Raw genomic sequence first — 17097 nt, 5'->3', positions numbered from 1 at the left:
ATTCAATAATTTTAACCCGCAGAACACAAATTGGTTTTGGAAAGATCTACGCCCTTTCTTTAAGAAACATAGGCTAAGAATTAAATTTGAAACTAAACTGAGACTTCTTTACATTATTTACATTATTTACATTTGACGGATATTTGTCCTCATCTTGTTTATTGTTAACACGACGTTTCAGCTTATATACCCTCCAACCTTCATCGGGTGTCTTGGAGAAATTTCGAGGACATATAGCGTAGTGGTTAAGAGTGCAGGCTACTAACCCCAAGATTCCGAGTTCGATTCCAGGCAGTGACCTGAATAATAATAATAATAATAATAATAATAATAATAATAATAATAATAATAATAATAACATCGAAAAATACCTTAGGAATGAGAACTCAGTTTCGAAATTTCCCCAAGACACCTGATGAAGGATGGAGGGTATATCAACCGAAACGTTGTGTTAACAACAAACAAGATGAGGACAAATATCTGTCAAATGTAAATAATGAAGTGCGCCGTTTCACCAGCTGGATCGTTTCACTTAGATTGATCGTCGCGTGAAGGTGGCAGTCGATGGTATCATATCTACAAGGTCAATTCCTAAGTGGATTGGTGCTGATCTTCGAGGATGAGATCGGAAAATTGATCCTCATTTAACAGAACAGATCGACCGAAACGCGGATAGTTTGTGAGATCGAATTTCCCTTCTTTGAAGCGTGAAAGCAATTTCTGCATAGTTTTTTCGGTAATAGCACCTTCTCCGTACACAGCACAAATATCTCGAGCAGTTTTGGCAGCTTTGAAAGCTTGAGTGAAAGCGTATAGAGAAGCAGATATTGCAAATGCTGATTTTTTTTTCTACTTGGCACTCCATCGTCTTACCTCTGTAAAATTTATGCTAATTTCAAAAACGATGAACAAAAGTTGTCGAGGAAGAAAAGAGCTACAAAAAGCATTTAAAAAAACACTTACAACGCTGTAATAAAAATAGTTTTCGTGCTGATTCAAATATCATTGAATGGAAACAAACGAATTCATCTGACAACCCAATGCATATACATACATGCATATATATACATATATGTACACACACGCACAAACACACACACTTACACTCTGTATGTGTGTGTGTGTGTTTGTAAAGGCAGTGTGAATGAATAGTAAGAAAGTTTGTCAATCACAAGGTTCAGCGCTCAATCCTACTGCGTATCATTTTGGGAAAGTGCCAGTTTCTGTAGCCTCTCGAGTAGAGTCGTGTCTTGTAAGTGAAAATGGCAAAACGAAAACTGTATAGAAACCTACTGGATGGATTGCAATTGTAATTCAAAGATCATTGAATGAGTCACTCTGATTCTGCTAGAGAATTACGTTATGGATGCTCTTGTCTGTAGAATACTCAGCCACTTACTCACTAATTTGGTAAGCTTAGTAGTTCTACTGATGTTCGGAAATACTTGTCTAGATCCATTTATATTCTCTGTGTGCGCGCGCCTGTGAATGTGCGTGTTCGTTGGAACAAAGCACTCACATACTAAATTAAGTATGATTACTTTAAATAGATTTGTCCGTTAATGATTACTACATGTCTTCATACAACCGTTATAGTTCTTGTGATATTCTCAAAGTTAAAGAAGTACTGTGAGAGAGTTGGGAAAATTAGTTAAAGGAAGAAAATGAAAGATGAAAAAGAAAGGAACCAGGAAAGGTCGGAAGAAACGAAAGAGTGATAGAGGGGAAAAGAAAGGATGAAAAAAGAAGGGAAAGGGACGAGAATGGGTTGAAATAACAGAATATACAGTCAAAAATAAGGAAGATTTGGCCTTAAGAGTGAAGAAATGCGAAGAATGTGACAGATTATTTATGAGAAAAAGCATCGCTTTAATGTCAATCATGTAACCAAATTCTCTACTTAGGCTACAGAATCTAACTTCAAAGGAATGTAAATTTTCTACGGTATATCATCGTAATGATAAAACTCAAGTGGTGAGTACTTGTAAGGAAACTAGGCTGAAATATGCTTAAGATGTTACTATCATACTTATTAAGCATTTATTAGATATTAGTAGTGGTGGGCACGGTTCAGCTAATCCGCTAACAGCTAATTGGCGAAGCTAACTTTTCGTTTAGCGGATTAGCGTTCAGTTCTGCTAACAAGTCCGTTAACAGAATTTATACGTTTGTTCCTGTCTGTTGTGGGTGTGTCTCAAGGAGTCCGTCAGGCACACTATTGGTTGACTTTGTGTACACGAGGCAAGACGTGATTGTCGACGCAACAGCAGCTAGCTGAGAAACATGTTGTAATTCTGCAGTTCTGAGTTGCGTTCACTTACGACGTTGTCACATTACAGATAGTCTTACAGCGTCAGCTAATCAAGTTATCGCTTATTGTTATGGAAGATGAAGACGCTTTTGTTCGGCCTGAGAATGAAGGGCCTATTGTGGAGTCTGCAATGGCTATGGGTGGTCGACTTCGATGGAATTTGAACTCGGACCAAAAAGACAGACGAAATACCGCTAAGCAAACGATTCTGCCAGCTCACCACCTTCATATATTAACCTCATAATTTTTTACAAATAAATCCATCCTAGGTACATATATATGCACACGCGTTTATATAAACGTTTATATCTATCTACGTGTCTTCGTGTAAACATTCATTTAGACAGTACTTCATATAAATACAAGGGTGAGCAAATGTTGCTTAATATGAGTGGAATGTTCTTTCCATTCAAAGTCCCCAGAAATTTTTAAAACGGCTACCAAAAGACTAGGTATCTCCTGCAGATGACTCAGTCGGCTTATGAATCGCTTAGGTTTAAAAGAAGAAATGGAGAAATGGAAAGAACGTCCCACTCATATTAAGCAACCGTATGCCTACTTTTGCCCAATCCTGTATACAATCGTATGAATATATACAACGTCGCTACTCTCGCCAATGGCTTTTCTGTCAAATGTAAGTAAATAATGTATCACTGCTTTCGCGACGGTGTTTGTGAAAGATCTGCTGATATAACAGACTTCTAATTCTTTTTCTGTTAAACTGATTTAAGTAACAATATTGCCTATTTTTTTCTGTGGTTATGACGTCCTGATGTATAACACAGCAACTCAAGCATTGTGTATCCAAAGGACACGACTCAGTGACTTGGCAATCACAGTTATTTTCTCTTTGGTGTGTATTGATTGAAAGAATTCTGTGGAAACGAAATAACTTGCTTTTATAATGTTCCTGTCATATAATTTATGAAGTATGTTGTCTTTTAGGAACGCTTCTTGGTTAAACAACGCGTTCGTTCTGGGTAAGAGATTGAACACAGTATATATCTTTCGCTTTGTTTTACCAGGCGTTTGATATTGGCGGTGGATGACTTACACATTATTGTCGTTTGTTGCTTTTTTTTCTTTTTTCTTTTTTGTGGTTGCTGAAGGGTTTGTGTTGCATGAGTAATTGGATGTACCTGCAAAATGAGAGACAGATTTGTACCTTAGATTAATGCTGTAGGTATTTATTTAATAAAGTTTTCTCAGTGATCCGAATTCGAATGTATTTGTAAATTGATGCTTACAGTGTGTGTTTGCGTGTGCACACACATGGGCGCGTGCATGTATTTATGTGTATAGTTTATTAGAAGCTAGAACATTAAAAAATTGTTACTCTGAGCACTCGTTGCCGATCGTCAGACGATCATAAATAATGAAACGTAGAACTTAATATGGAAGGACAAAGTAAACCTAACACAAGCGCTAGTTGGTTAACGGTGAGATTCATGATAGTAACTGAAAGCTTTGGAGAAACAATCGCTTAGTAGACAATTTCTGGAAATGTGCAGTTACAAGCAACAGAATCTATATTATTGCTATTGGATATTTTTAGTGTTTAAATTGTTGGCGGTATTTGCGAATTTTTTACAAAAGGCAGAGTTGACCTTTTCTGTTTTCCTTCAAAAAAGCTCGTATTTATTATTTACTGTGGAATAAAAAAAAAAATGAAATTTAAAAAGTTTATACCAATATAGGAACGAACGTTTTTCAGTATCTCTGGATAATACCACAGAATAATTCTTAGCCTAGTTTTATACCTGCACGCATTTGTGCGAATCACATTGTGCACTTCATCTTAGATTAGATAACAGAATCTTTAATTTTGTAGGGAGATTGTTCGTATCCTCATTTATATAAAGATTTCATTAAGTTTCTCCATCATGACTGAATGTATTCATCTCAAACTTTTAAGTAACATGCGAAAAATTAATTAAACTATGATCAGTGTAAAACAAAGTTCTTAAACCTACTTAAAATAATTCTCTAAAGAAGTGATTTTAAATTCTCAATCGCAGAATAATGCTAATAATATAGCCTGAACAGGATAAACTATCCCTATTTTGCAGAGAAAAGTGTAGGTAGCCAGCTGTGGACTTTTCTCTGCAAAATAGGGATAGTTTATCCTGTTCAGGCTGTTCAGGCTATATTATTAGCATTATTCTGCGATTGAGAATTTAAAATCACTTCTTTAACTTTCTAAAAGACATCTCAACGCTTCTAAAAGCAAACTTCGTTTGTTTGTTTACGTTTGTCGTAATTCTCTAAAGGTCATTTTTCTTTTAGTATATCTAGAGTGTGGCTGTTCGTAGTAAATGAAACTATAAAGTCAACATTTCTTTTTATACCTTCATTCAAAATAGAGATTCTTATATGAAGGACGTGCAGAGTATATATTCCAGTAATTTTGCATAATTCAACCTTGTTATACACCCCCATGGAGAAATAACACGTGAAGCAGAGTTATATATGAAGATTTTCGTTGCGCGCATAATGTGACTTTAAAGCTACACGAAGAAGAAATTTAGCTATGGAAGAATAAAAATCTAGGATATCAAATTGCAGGAATTTGCGATGTTATTTCTCGTTAATAACGATAACCGATTCAATTACAAACGTGTTGTTATTCCATTTGGAATAGAACAAGCATTTTCTGTTCTAAGCAAGATGGAATTTAATATGTAGAAGCTAACTATCGTTTTCAACAGATTTAGGTAACTCGCAGTTAAGTACATCCATCTATATATCTTTTATCTTTTACTTGTTTAAGCCATGGGGTTGTGGCTATGCTGGAGTAAGGCCTTAAATAGTTTATTCGAATCTGATTAATTTTACTTTTTTTTTAAGCCAGATAATTATTCTATCAGTCTCTAACGTCGAATCGCTATGTTACGGGGTACAAACAAACCAACAAGAGGTTGGAGAACATACACAAACACACACAAACACACACACAAATGTATGTGTGTGTGTGTGTGTGTATATATATATATATATATATATATGTGTGAAATGGGCTTTTTTCAGTTTCCGTCTACTAAATTTATTCACAAGGCTTTGGCCAGCGCGGTGCTATAGAAGGATACACTTACCCAAGGTGTCACACAGTGGGATTGAACCAGGAACTATGTGGTTTGGAAGCAAACTTTTTACTACACAGCCATACCTATATATATATATATATATATATATATATATATATATATATATATATATATATAATATATATGTATATATACGATATATATACGTATGTATATATGCACGTATGTGTGTGTATTATGAATATATATATTCACACACACGCACGCACACACACACACACACATATGCATATAATGTATTATAATATATGCGTATGTGTGTGTGTATTTGTGCGTGCGTGCATGAAAACGAGATTTGTTTCTACGTAAATAGGAATTTTGAAGAAATGTTTTGGGAGTTGAAATACACCTGGATCTTAAAACGAATTGTAAAATGCCATACCGATTTCAACATTTTTTTTCTAATGAATGGTAAATATAAAACTCTATTTAAAAAAAAAAAAGAGAGAAAAGTTTGAAAGAAAGAGAATGCACAAGAGAAACTTCTAACTCGATAATACATGCTCGAAAAATCAAATATGTAGTAGGTTTCATAGTAAAATGATATGATGAACCATGAAGTATTTAATAAGTTTCACGGTAATAGAAAATTATGGAATTTCAAATGTTCAATAAATTTCATAACAAATACACATGAGAGAAATTTGAAAGTTCATTAGGTTTCAAAGCAATAGGTTCAATTAGCAAAATTAGATATGAAGATTTTTAAAATATTAAAATGCTTTAGAAATTCTGCTGTTATGAGAATTGTTCATCGCTTGCTTTTCTCGAAAAAACTTAAATTATATTTCATACCGATATTGCTTTGTATATGTAAATTTTTAAGACTTACATTCTTGTCCTGATTGGTTGCTTACCCAAAGTTATCACCAAACACGTTTAATCGCTATGGAATTTTCTTCCGCGTATTCTCCTTCTTTTAAACTTTTTATCTGTTGGATGACTAGCTGTGCCTTTATAGTGTCCAAACATGTAGAACGTTTTTGCTCTCTCTCTCTCTCTCTCTCTCTCTCTCTCTCTGATAGGGTTGAGACATTCCTATTAGAAATCTCCAATTCCACAAATGATCTTGCAGCATTTAGAAAGTTGACAATTTCTAGATTGCTGTGCTCCCCATATATTGAAAAAAACAATGACTGCATGTCTTCCTATTTCTTGTGTTAACCATTTTGTCAACTATGGATGATCTAAAAGAAATAGAAATCTCTTCATTGGCCTGAAGAGAATAATATACTGATAATTAAGTATCCTCAGATATTCTCTGTACCTTGTATATATAAACATATAAACATACGTATATATAGGAGAGTATTGTAGTTCGCTTGAAGCATTGTGTATTGATTGTAAAGAATAAAAAGTTTTGAATGGTACAACAATGCACTATAATACAAAAACATGGACTATATACCTTAGCTAGAACGTTAAAATTTAGTACAAATGCACAGCAGAGTTCATGGTCACTCTGTGCCGAGCGGCTTTACTTTTCCTACTTTAGTTTCGTTACTATAGTAACAATCCGGATACTTATTGATCATACCTCGAATACAAGCATAACAATTACATAAATACATATATACATATTTATTTGTGTGTGTGTGTGTGTGTGTGTGTGTGTATTTGTTGACCCCGCATCGTTCTTTGTATATTATTAATGAATTAATTTCTTATTTTCAGACCACTTCGAATACAGCAGCGGATCCGTATTCACATCTGTCTCTTCCTCTCTCTAATCTTGACGGCGTTCTCTCATTTTCTTTGGGACATTCTTATTTTCTATAATCAGTTCCGGAATAAAGGTGGAAATTCGAACCTCTCCAGAAACACGGTAAACAATTTTATACATATGTGAGTGTGTGTATATGAGTGTGTGTATATGAGTGTGTGCACGTATGTCTGTGTGTGTGTTTTCTTGTGTGTGTGTGTGTGTGAGCCAATTTATGCATATGTATGCCCCAGATATTTGAGTCTTTATCTGGGTAACCACGTTGTTATCCAGGATTGAAATAGATTTGGTAGTTATTGTTACTTTCCGACTTGGTGCAAAACTTTTAAACATCAAACTAACTCCAAGCTCAGATCTGAACAAATCTCTGAACTTCAGCATGCTGTTAACTGTTACAGTTTTTCAAATTTCCGATCATCACCTCAGTAACCGTCGCAGCATATGAATGAAATGGTCTTGAGAGTTAACGCCTAGAAAACTGAGACCTTTTCTCAGTATTACACTTTCTTAACACTACACGAGCAATTTCGCCACACTTGTAGCATTTCATTCATACACATTTGGTCGAATGAGTAACTGTTGACCAATTTTGTGTTAAGTCTATCATATTATCTCTCAATAATTGATATATGTTCTCTTCGAACTTACTGGCTTACTGAGTAAAAAGTGAAGAGGGTTGTGGTGGAACCAATCAAATTAAAAATAGATATGTGAAAGTGTGGATGAGCCTCACACAGAGAAGCCAACTGACAGTTACGCTAAAGAGGAAATCGGCTCCATCAGAACATCTGCCGATTAAACATTTCATGATAACTCCGTGAAACTTGAATATCATATCGAAAAGAAACGAACGCGTTCCTGCTGCTAAAGAACCTAAGTAAAATTTAAAACCAACCAAATGTGTTTTTTTTTTAAGGTATATATTTAGTTGAAACTTGAAATGAACGAACGATTTATCAATCTGGAAAACTGCAATTAACTTATAGGATGGAGAGATATTCGTGATATATTTTATAGTTTGTTGAAACATGATGGACAAAATGTGGAGAAAGTACAGATAATGGTCACACAGTGGAGAGAGCGAACATGATAATGGTATCGGATTCATGTGGCATAAAAAAATACGTTAAAATAGCTTAACGATTTCCAACAGAATGATTAAAATAATACTTGAAGCTAAGCGTTACGGTATTTTGGTCGCTTTTATTTACATTTTAATCGGTTGTATTTTATGGGGAAGAATCGTTGACGTTAAATGCTAAAAGTAAGAAGAAATTGAAATAGCCATACAATGATGAGTTGAAGATTTCAGATCAAGAGCAAAGAGAACCAATTGGTGAAAAAAAAGAAATGACTCACTTATTCAAGGTGGCTTGTAGGCAAAAAATAGATCAAATGCTCTTGATATTAAGAAAAGTGTCTTGGAAAAAAACTAAGAGAGGAGTAAGATGATTAGAATTTGCATGAAAATACAAACTAATTATAGCAATCAAAATTGATCAACACAAACCATCAAAAACAATAACAATAGCCAAGAGAGATGTATACTATATATAATAATCAGATCGATTTTATTCTCATTTCAAAAAAAATATCCAAATGGAGATAAAATACAAGTATTTCAAGTGCAGATTTGTACAGCGATCACAAATTTTAAATAACAACAATAAAAAGTTGAGCTCGAATCAGTTGCAAACAATCAGATTACAAGAATAAAATAAATCTTGAAAAATTTTGGGACGCGAATATAGCAAAAGAGTTCAAAGCACAAGTAAGAAGTAAAAGTAGCTTTTTAGTACAATTTTTAGTTTTATTGCATTTAGTATTATTGCCTTCAAGTATTAAAAAAAATTAGCAGGAGCCTTTGAAGAAATAATTCTTTCTTCTGTGGGTAAAAGGCCTAAAATTTTGGGGGAGGGGATGAAAAGATGAAGGCAAAATCGACTGCAAAAGAATTTGAACACAGAGCGTAAAGACGGCGTATTAAACGGTTCTGCCAGCTCACAGCCTTCCTTTGAAGAAATAATAATCGACAGAAAGTTTACTAAAAGGAAGAAAGTTAAGATTTATTTGATAAATATATTTTAATCAGTTGTGATGAAAGAGGAGATCTGAAACGGGAACAGTATGAAAAACTAAATAGTGGAAATGGATTATAGATTGGCTAATAGGAAAATAAATAATAAATTATGGTACCAAAGACATAGAAAGATATCAAATGTCATAGGGCAAAAAACTCAAGATAGGAATACCAAAGAAATGATATCTAAATGTCAAGTTGTTAAAGATAAGTATGATAACATACTAAACAAAAGGAATAAAATAAATGATAGATGAAGAGAACACTCTGAAGGAACTTTATTGTCTCGAAGCAGAAGATTATAACGTGTTAGAATAATTAAGAAAGGAAATTCCCTTTAATAAACAGCACGGATCAACAATCACTTCAAACATGTTATGCAAGTAATTAGGAAAGTAAATTGCAATAAATCATCCGGAACAGTTTACACAAATGCAGAACTATTAAACCCAGGAAGTAAATATTTCACTGAGATTCTGCGTGAAATTTGTAATTGTGTTTTATGTGCTGGAGTAAATCGACATAATAAATTGCTTTGCCACTATCAAAGAAAGGAAAGACCAAAGTAGCGAAAACAGCCGTTCAATTAGTTTTATTAACCACCAAAGCAAGGTTTTGCTGTATGCTTTACTCTACTGAAACCAATTATAAAAATGGTGGGTAGTAAAAACAGGTTAGTTTACAAGAAGAGAGATTAACCGTTAATATTCTGGCAAAAATGTTTGGAACATGAGTCAGACCTTCATCACATCTTTATTGACCAAAAAGAAGGTTTAATTATGTGTGGCAAAGGACAGTAGGGTTTATTATGAGAAAATATTACATCAGCCTACTGCTAATAGCAAATGTTATAAAACCATTATACGAAAACGTAAAATACTTGGTTTTCACTGCCAATCCATAAAGTAACTGACTAATAATAAAGTTGGTATCAGACAACAGCGTGAATTTACACCAAAGCCTTTTAAATTGCTTTTAGATTTATAATGATGGAAGCCCTTGAATCATTTCAATAGAATATAGAAGTAAAAGGTAGAGAAATATATATAATCTCCGTTTTGTCGATGGTTTTGGTTTACGGGAACAAAATGAAGAACTCAAAGATCCGACGACATATCTTGATACAATTGCAAATAGATGTGGTGTGATAAGTACTGGGGAAAAACCCAATAACAAATAGAAAGCTTAAATAGCAGGGTAGGTGCTCCAACAAGTTAATGGATAACAATAACGGAAGAAGTCGTATCAGGAAAGAAATATTGCAACAGCTATGGTGCGTTTGCAAAATCAGATCCTGTTTTCAAAAGTAAAGTGATTATAACAAATCGATTTTTAACAGCCGGGGTAACTTTGGCTGCACTTTGAGTTAGAATCATAGACGTTAGAAGCTAAAATTGAGAAAAAAAATGGTGGCATATGAAACGAAAAGTTATTTAAAAAGAAAAGGCTTCACGTTCCTTTTATAGAATAATCGAACTAACAAGAATATTAAGAAAGAAATTGTTTAAATGATTGCGAACCATGAAACACCTTTGTCGGTTGTCATAAGTGTGGAAAATAAAGGAATTTGGTAACGGGACACGAAACAGCGACACCATCATCTTTAAAAAATATAGTCTTGTTGGACAAATCCCTTATAGAAGAGAAGTAGGACGACCCCGGAAGGGTTAAGTGATATAAACAGGGAGGAAAACGTTGGAGACATTAAGTCTACTGAAAAACCAAGGAAGATGAAAGGGTGAGGGTTAGGGTTTATGACTTCCTTAGGTTATGCGGTTTGGTTGAATGGTCGCTTCGATCTTATTTCAAATTTCGCGTCCCTCGTTACAATATTTTATTAGTTTGTGCACTTAAAATTACGCGGAAAGTACCAGATTGCAGCCTGGAGTAAGAGAAACTATTTCATAGGATTAACGAATCTTCTGGTATTCGTCATAAATCTTTCAATAATAAATAACTTACTTGCTGATCAGTTATCGTTGATATGTTATCGTTTTATTTTCTTGAGAACACTATAGTGAACAACAGTAAAATATATAACAAAAAATATTATTACACAACCAGACTATTAGTAGCCATGCTTCACTGTCACAAGTCGTCATCAACATTATTATCACTTCAGTAGTTTTATTTTTATTACCTGCTTTTACAGCCAAGCACAGTGCTACGAGGTTTGAGTACAGATACTTTTTGTTTGATTTTTGCGTTTTCTAATATTTTCTTTTAGTTGTCTTATTTTTATTGCGTTATTTTATTTCGCTGCACTATTGAGTGTAGTTCTGTGTTCTTGTGTGTGTGTGCAGTGTTTAGTTTTGATTTGGCGCTGTCTACGATCTACGTAATGCTCTGTGGCGCTTATTTTCATATTTCTTTTATCTTTTACCTTTTATCTTTCATCTTTTACTTGTTTCGATCAGTGTACTGTGGCCATGCTGGGGCACCACCTTGAAGGGTCTAGTCGAACAAATCTCCCCCGGTACTTACTTCACCAGTCTCTTTTAACGGACCGCTAAATTACGGAGACATAAATCAATACAGGTTGTCAGGTAATAGTGAGGAATACAGAAACAACCACAAACACATACACACATACACACACACACACAACGATACATACAAACACACACACAAAGACACACAAACACACACACACATATATATGTGAGGGCTTCCACACAGTTTCTATCTACAAGGCATTACCTGATCCGGTCGGTGGGGCTGAACTTGAAGCCACGTAGTTGCAAACACAGCCTTGCCTGAACCTATAGCCTTACCAATGATAAATCCTGGAGTTTTATTTGTTTATCGACATATCTGTTTTTCTTTCCTAAGTTGAGGGGGAATATTTTAAGGCCATTAAATTAGTACTTGAAATAGAGTTCAATATATAATATAAGATATAAGGCAGCAAGTTGGCAGAATCATTAGCACACCGGACGAAATGCTTGGCGGTATTTCGTCCGTCTTAACCTTCCGAATCGTCTTAGCCTTTCATCTTTTCGAGATCGATAAAATAAGTACCAGTCGAGCACTGGGATCGATCTAATAGACATTCTCGCTTTGTGTAAAAATTTGAAACTAATATATAAAATGAAATAATATATTTTACAAGGATTATTTCTATTGTCAGTCCCCACATTCAAGATATTTTTATTTCCAAATGTTTTTCTTCGAAGTATTTTACCCCAGTCCTTTTAGAGCTACGTTATCGACTATTGGGACTCGTACACCCATTCGAAGGCACTTCCTTTCATTATAGCTCTTGACAATAATATCTGACTGTTTAACGTTGACTCTCAATCTTTTAGGATTGGTATATCCAACAGTACGGTTGCTTTATCATTCTCTGAGGCCTGTTTTTGGCAAATGTTTACACTACCTCTTTTTCTGTTAGAATTTCATTATGCTGGCATAGTTTATATGTACTAAAGGTCATTCCACTTGCTGTGTTGTCTCTTGTCTATGACTAAGTGGAGGCGCAATGACCCAGTGGTTAGGGCAGCGGACTCGCGGTCATAGGATCGCGGTTTCGATTCCCAGACTAGGCGTTGTGAGTGTTTATTGAGCGAAAACACCTAAAGCTCCACGAGGCTCCGGCAGGGGATGATGGCGAACCCTGCTGTACTCGTTCACCACAACTTTCTCTCACTCTTACTTCCTGTTTCTGTTGTGCCTGTAATTCAAAGGGCCAGCCTTGTCACACTGTGTCACGCTGAATATCCCCGAGAACTACGTTAAGGGTACACGTGTCTGTGGAGTGCTCAGCCACTTGCATGTTAATTTCACGAGCAGGCTGTTCCGTTGATCGGATCAACTGGAACCCTCATCGTTGTAAGCGACGGAGTGCCAACAACAACAACATGACTAACTAATCAGAGACGATACGATCAGCTGTTTTCCCCAATTTCTACGCATTTAGAAGTTAAGCAATGTATTCTGTTTCATTACACATTTTTGGTGGCTTCAGATTAAAAAGCTTCGATTTTATGCCAGAATTGTGAATCCTTCAGTCATCTCGATTTTGAATTCTGCGATTTTCAACCAGTGTTGTAATTCACTTTGTCAGCTTCCTGCTTTATCAGTTCAGTATTCTCATGTACTGGATCTGTAGGTGTTGGATACATAAATGACATTATGTAACCCCCATTTTTCAGTTTAGTTTTTAAATTTTTATACAATTTATTTTGTTTCTTTTTCTCTTCACAGCTAAATATCATTTCACCTTGCATTTTGTATTTATCAGTATCCCTAAAAACAGAAAACAGGTTTTTGTTCGTGTTGTTTTTATATTTCTGTTACTTTTCTATTGTTCTTTACTAGATATGTATGGAGAACTACAGAACTACAGTGGATATTTTATAATAGCTTTTCTAGTTACCTTACGTGCTCTTTCTGCCTGTTTACGTTTTAAAGTCTTTTTATGTCATATTTTGTGTAGCGTATTATAAACTTAGTTATTATTTCCCTTTTTTCAGTCTATTACAAGTTGCGTTCACTCGAACATGTAATCATAAACTACAGTATTGATTCCTATAATCTTATATTTTGTATTAGGCGCTATTATAAATATTAATCTAATATCCTTGTAATATGACTTCTTAAACTTTTCTTTCTTTTCTGCTTTCTAGATTTCTACACTGCTTATTTCACTCATCTTAAGTATTTATAAATCCAGTTTTGGTTTAGTACACTTCTCTTTTACTTGACGACCGACTATGCTTTTGTTTGATTGCTCTACGTTATAGCAGATGTATTCAACCTTTGAGGTATTGACATAAAGACAAATAATTCTGCTGCTTTTTCAATGTTATATATGGCGTAACGACTTCTTAGATGATGCCTACGAAAAGAGCAACATCATCGACATAATCTGCGTTAGTTATTGTAGTGTATGGATGACGACAGACGGCGAATTTTGTTAGAGTGAAGCTGAGTTCTTTAATTAATGAACTGAATTGCGAAGGACGTGACAGATGATGAATAAGAATAGTGTATCGCCTTGCTTTTGAAGAAATCGGTTGATCACTTTTATTCATGTTTCCAAAATGTTCCTAATTATTGTTTTTAGAAAAGAAACTCATTAGGTATTTCTTTAACTATGGATTAGGCTATGAGTAAAGCCTCATGACTAATTTGCATGAAATCACTCCCAGAATCACTGCAGCCCCTGTTTCTTCTCTCTCCCTTTTCTACCGCGATTATAATGCCCTCTGTTCCTCAGAACTAGCTAATTTCATGGCTGGTAACCATTCAGGCGTCACTGACTCACTCGTCTCTTCTCTTGACAACCCACTGTAAGAAATTTTCTCGCAGCAGAACCTGAATAGCAACGTGCAGAAACCACTGTAGTATCAAGTAAAATCCTCTTCGGCCAAACCTAAGGAAAAAAAAAAAGAAAAAAAGAAGCCGTGTGTGTGTGTGTTCCCCACTATCTTCTGTAGAAAAAACTTATCCATTCTTAGCGAAATCGCAAGGAAGACGTCTGATATGGAAAGCGAAGGAAAGCAAATATATTAAATCGATAAAAAAAAATGACATCCGACAAGTAAAAGAAAAGTTTCATCGAATCATATCAGCAAAATCGTGTTCGAAAAGCGTAAGCATTTTTATTCAGAAAAATCTAATTGAATCAAAACCTCAAACATTTAAAGGAAAATTACCGAATGCATAACACTGGATTGCACACGAATATGAACGGAAGTTCAAGCAATGCATAACATGAAACAAAAGCATTTGGCAGAGATAAGGAAACACAGCAAGAATTATAGTTAGTCGGAAAGAAACAGGATCAGAAAAATACAATCACACAGCAAGCATGGCTCCAGATAACTATCAAGAGATTCAGTGATACAATAGAAGCTGTATTCAGCCAGAGAGCTCTCTGACTTAACAAAGTTTCCAATTTCTAGTTAAAACACCTTGCCAGTACTCGTGAACTTGTGACAACTGAATTCAATGAACAGTAAACAAATGCGGATTAAGAGATGAATAATTGCTGGTGAAGAATGTATATGGATTTCTGAAAATAAAAACGCAAGAGATACCAATATTAAAGATCTGTAACTTGAATTAGCATGTCGATCCCTTATGACTAAAACATCAATACAAGGAAGGTCAAGAAACTTTTAATATACAACTTTGAAGTTGAAAGAAAGCAGGATAAAGTTGATATGAACGTAAAAACAGCACCAATAGCTGGGGCACAAAGTACAATGAACAATAACATAAAACTCATACTAGGAGTCACAATTTTACATTCAGACCGAAAAAATAGCCCTGGTAGGTGTCAGCCTCCATTATATTCAATTTAATAGCGTGGTTAAAATAGTTCACACATTACCAAACACTACTAAGTACCACCCAATCGCCAATCGGTTATATAAAACAGCTCAAACAACACATACTGTACACAGTTCCTAACCAATACTATAATACATACCAGGTAGTATATATGAGAAAGACAAACATTTTCTAACAATATAATACAACTCAAATTGAACATACACCTCACAACAAACGTAGAATTAAAAGGACATCGGAAACGATCATAACAAACCTCACAAAAAGAAATAAAAAGAAAAAAAGGCTCAATGAGAGTATATCCATGTAGGGCCAAAGAAAAATTCCCACAGATCCCGAATTGTTCTCCCTCGGCTGTATTCTCTTCTCCGTAAACATTTACTTCAAACAAAATTCGTACTTTCATTAAACATTCAAGCAAAAAGGCTGGAGGGAAGCACCTTCCTCTACATCTCACCTTCCTCTTCTAGTGGAACGTAAAGTAATTGATGACGGTTGCAAAGTTTGTAGCAGTTAAGTTCTCTGTTGTCATGGCCTCTATAGTTGGTAGAATATCCTTGAGTAGTCAAGGATAGTACTCCTATTAAGCTTTCTACTATCTGCCAAAAAGTGGAGTTTCATTCCATTTGGAGGGTCTGTGTGGTCGGTTTCTTGTTCCAGGCTTTTTGATCTTTTTCTGGATCAGGATGCTCACGTCAGTTCCAAGTGGTTTCTATTCATACACAGGATCGTGTAGTCTTCCTGTATCACAACGCGTGCCCCTAGCCTCCAGATGTTTGATTCTGGCCATACAACCAATATCCTCACCCTCTCCATTTTGCTGGTCCATGTCTATCAAAATGATAGTAAATTTCTCTCCTGCATGGAACAGCATACCTCAACGCCTTGGACTGGTTCTTTACAAACGACACTAAAACGTTGAAAGATAACGATAACCCATGCCGGACTTATTCTTCAAGCGTAGAAAACCGAACGATATCTGAAAAGAATTTTATCGGACGACTTCATAACACTTCCAATTTGGCTACATTTTGCGTCGGTAACAAACCCTATATTTTCAGCAATAACAACAATAATTTTCTGGTCATTTTTAACTTTCTCATAATCACCAATTTGTAAATCTTATGTTATCCTTAGTGCCATACTCTGCCAGCAGAGGACGCTGTATCCTGAACAGAATAATTTTTCTTTCTTATTTTGCCTCAGGTTGGCTGCCGGTTCCTGTACTTCATAACGCGATACTGCCGTAACACCAACTTCAGCTGTATGTTCATCGAAGGATTTTACCTGTACCGTCTACTTACTGCTACTTTTAAGCAACCAAAACGTTTAATAGGATATTACTTGTTCGTATGGGGTAAGTGTTGAAGTTTAGTTATGTTGTTAGTAATACGAGATGAGTGAATGCGCGTGGCTTATTGTTTAGGCGTATTCGGCTCGTGATCGTGAGTTCGATTCCCGGCTTCACGTTGTATCCTAAAGCAACAGACATTATTTCACGTTACTCCAGTCTGTGGAATAATGGTAAAAATGAGTATAACCTGTAATTCTAAGGACCGGCCTCGTCACATTCTGTGTC

General features: G+C 35.2%; 1 protein-coding gene across 5 annotated transcripts in view; it reads left to right on the top strand.

Annotated features, from left to right (window-relative positions):
- The window catches only part of LOC106874612 (calcitonin gene-related peptide type 1 receptor), a 358420-nt gene that overhangs the window by 319259 nt on the left and 22064 nt on the right, over positions 1-17097 (top strand). For all 5 annotated transcript variants that reach the window (XM_089357177.1, XM_089357178.1, XM_089357182.1 and 2 more), the window contains 2 exons: positions 7090-7240; positions 16725-16875. In XM_089357177.1, the coding sequence (XP_089213303.1) occupies positions 7090-7240; positions 16725-16875 (302 nt within the window). The remainder of the gene's footprint in view (positions 1-7089; positions 7241-16724; positions 16876-17097) is intronic.

The sequence above is a fragment of the Octopus bimaculoides genome, chromosome 9 (assembly GCF_046866305.1).
Source record: "Octopus bimaculoides isolate indiv1 chromosome 9, ASM4686630v1, whole genome shotgun sequence".
Lineage (NCBI taxonomy): Eukaryota > Metazoa > Mollusca > Cephalopoda > Octopoda > Octopodidae > Octopus > Octopus bimaculoides.
This window is presented reverse-complemented; position numbering and strand designations above follow the sequence as displayed.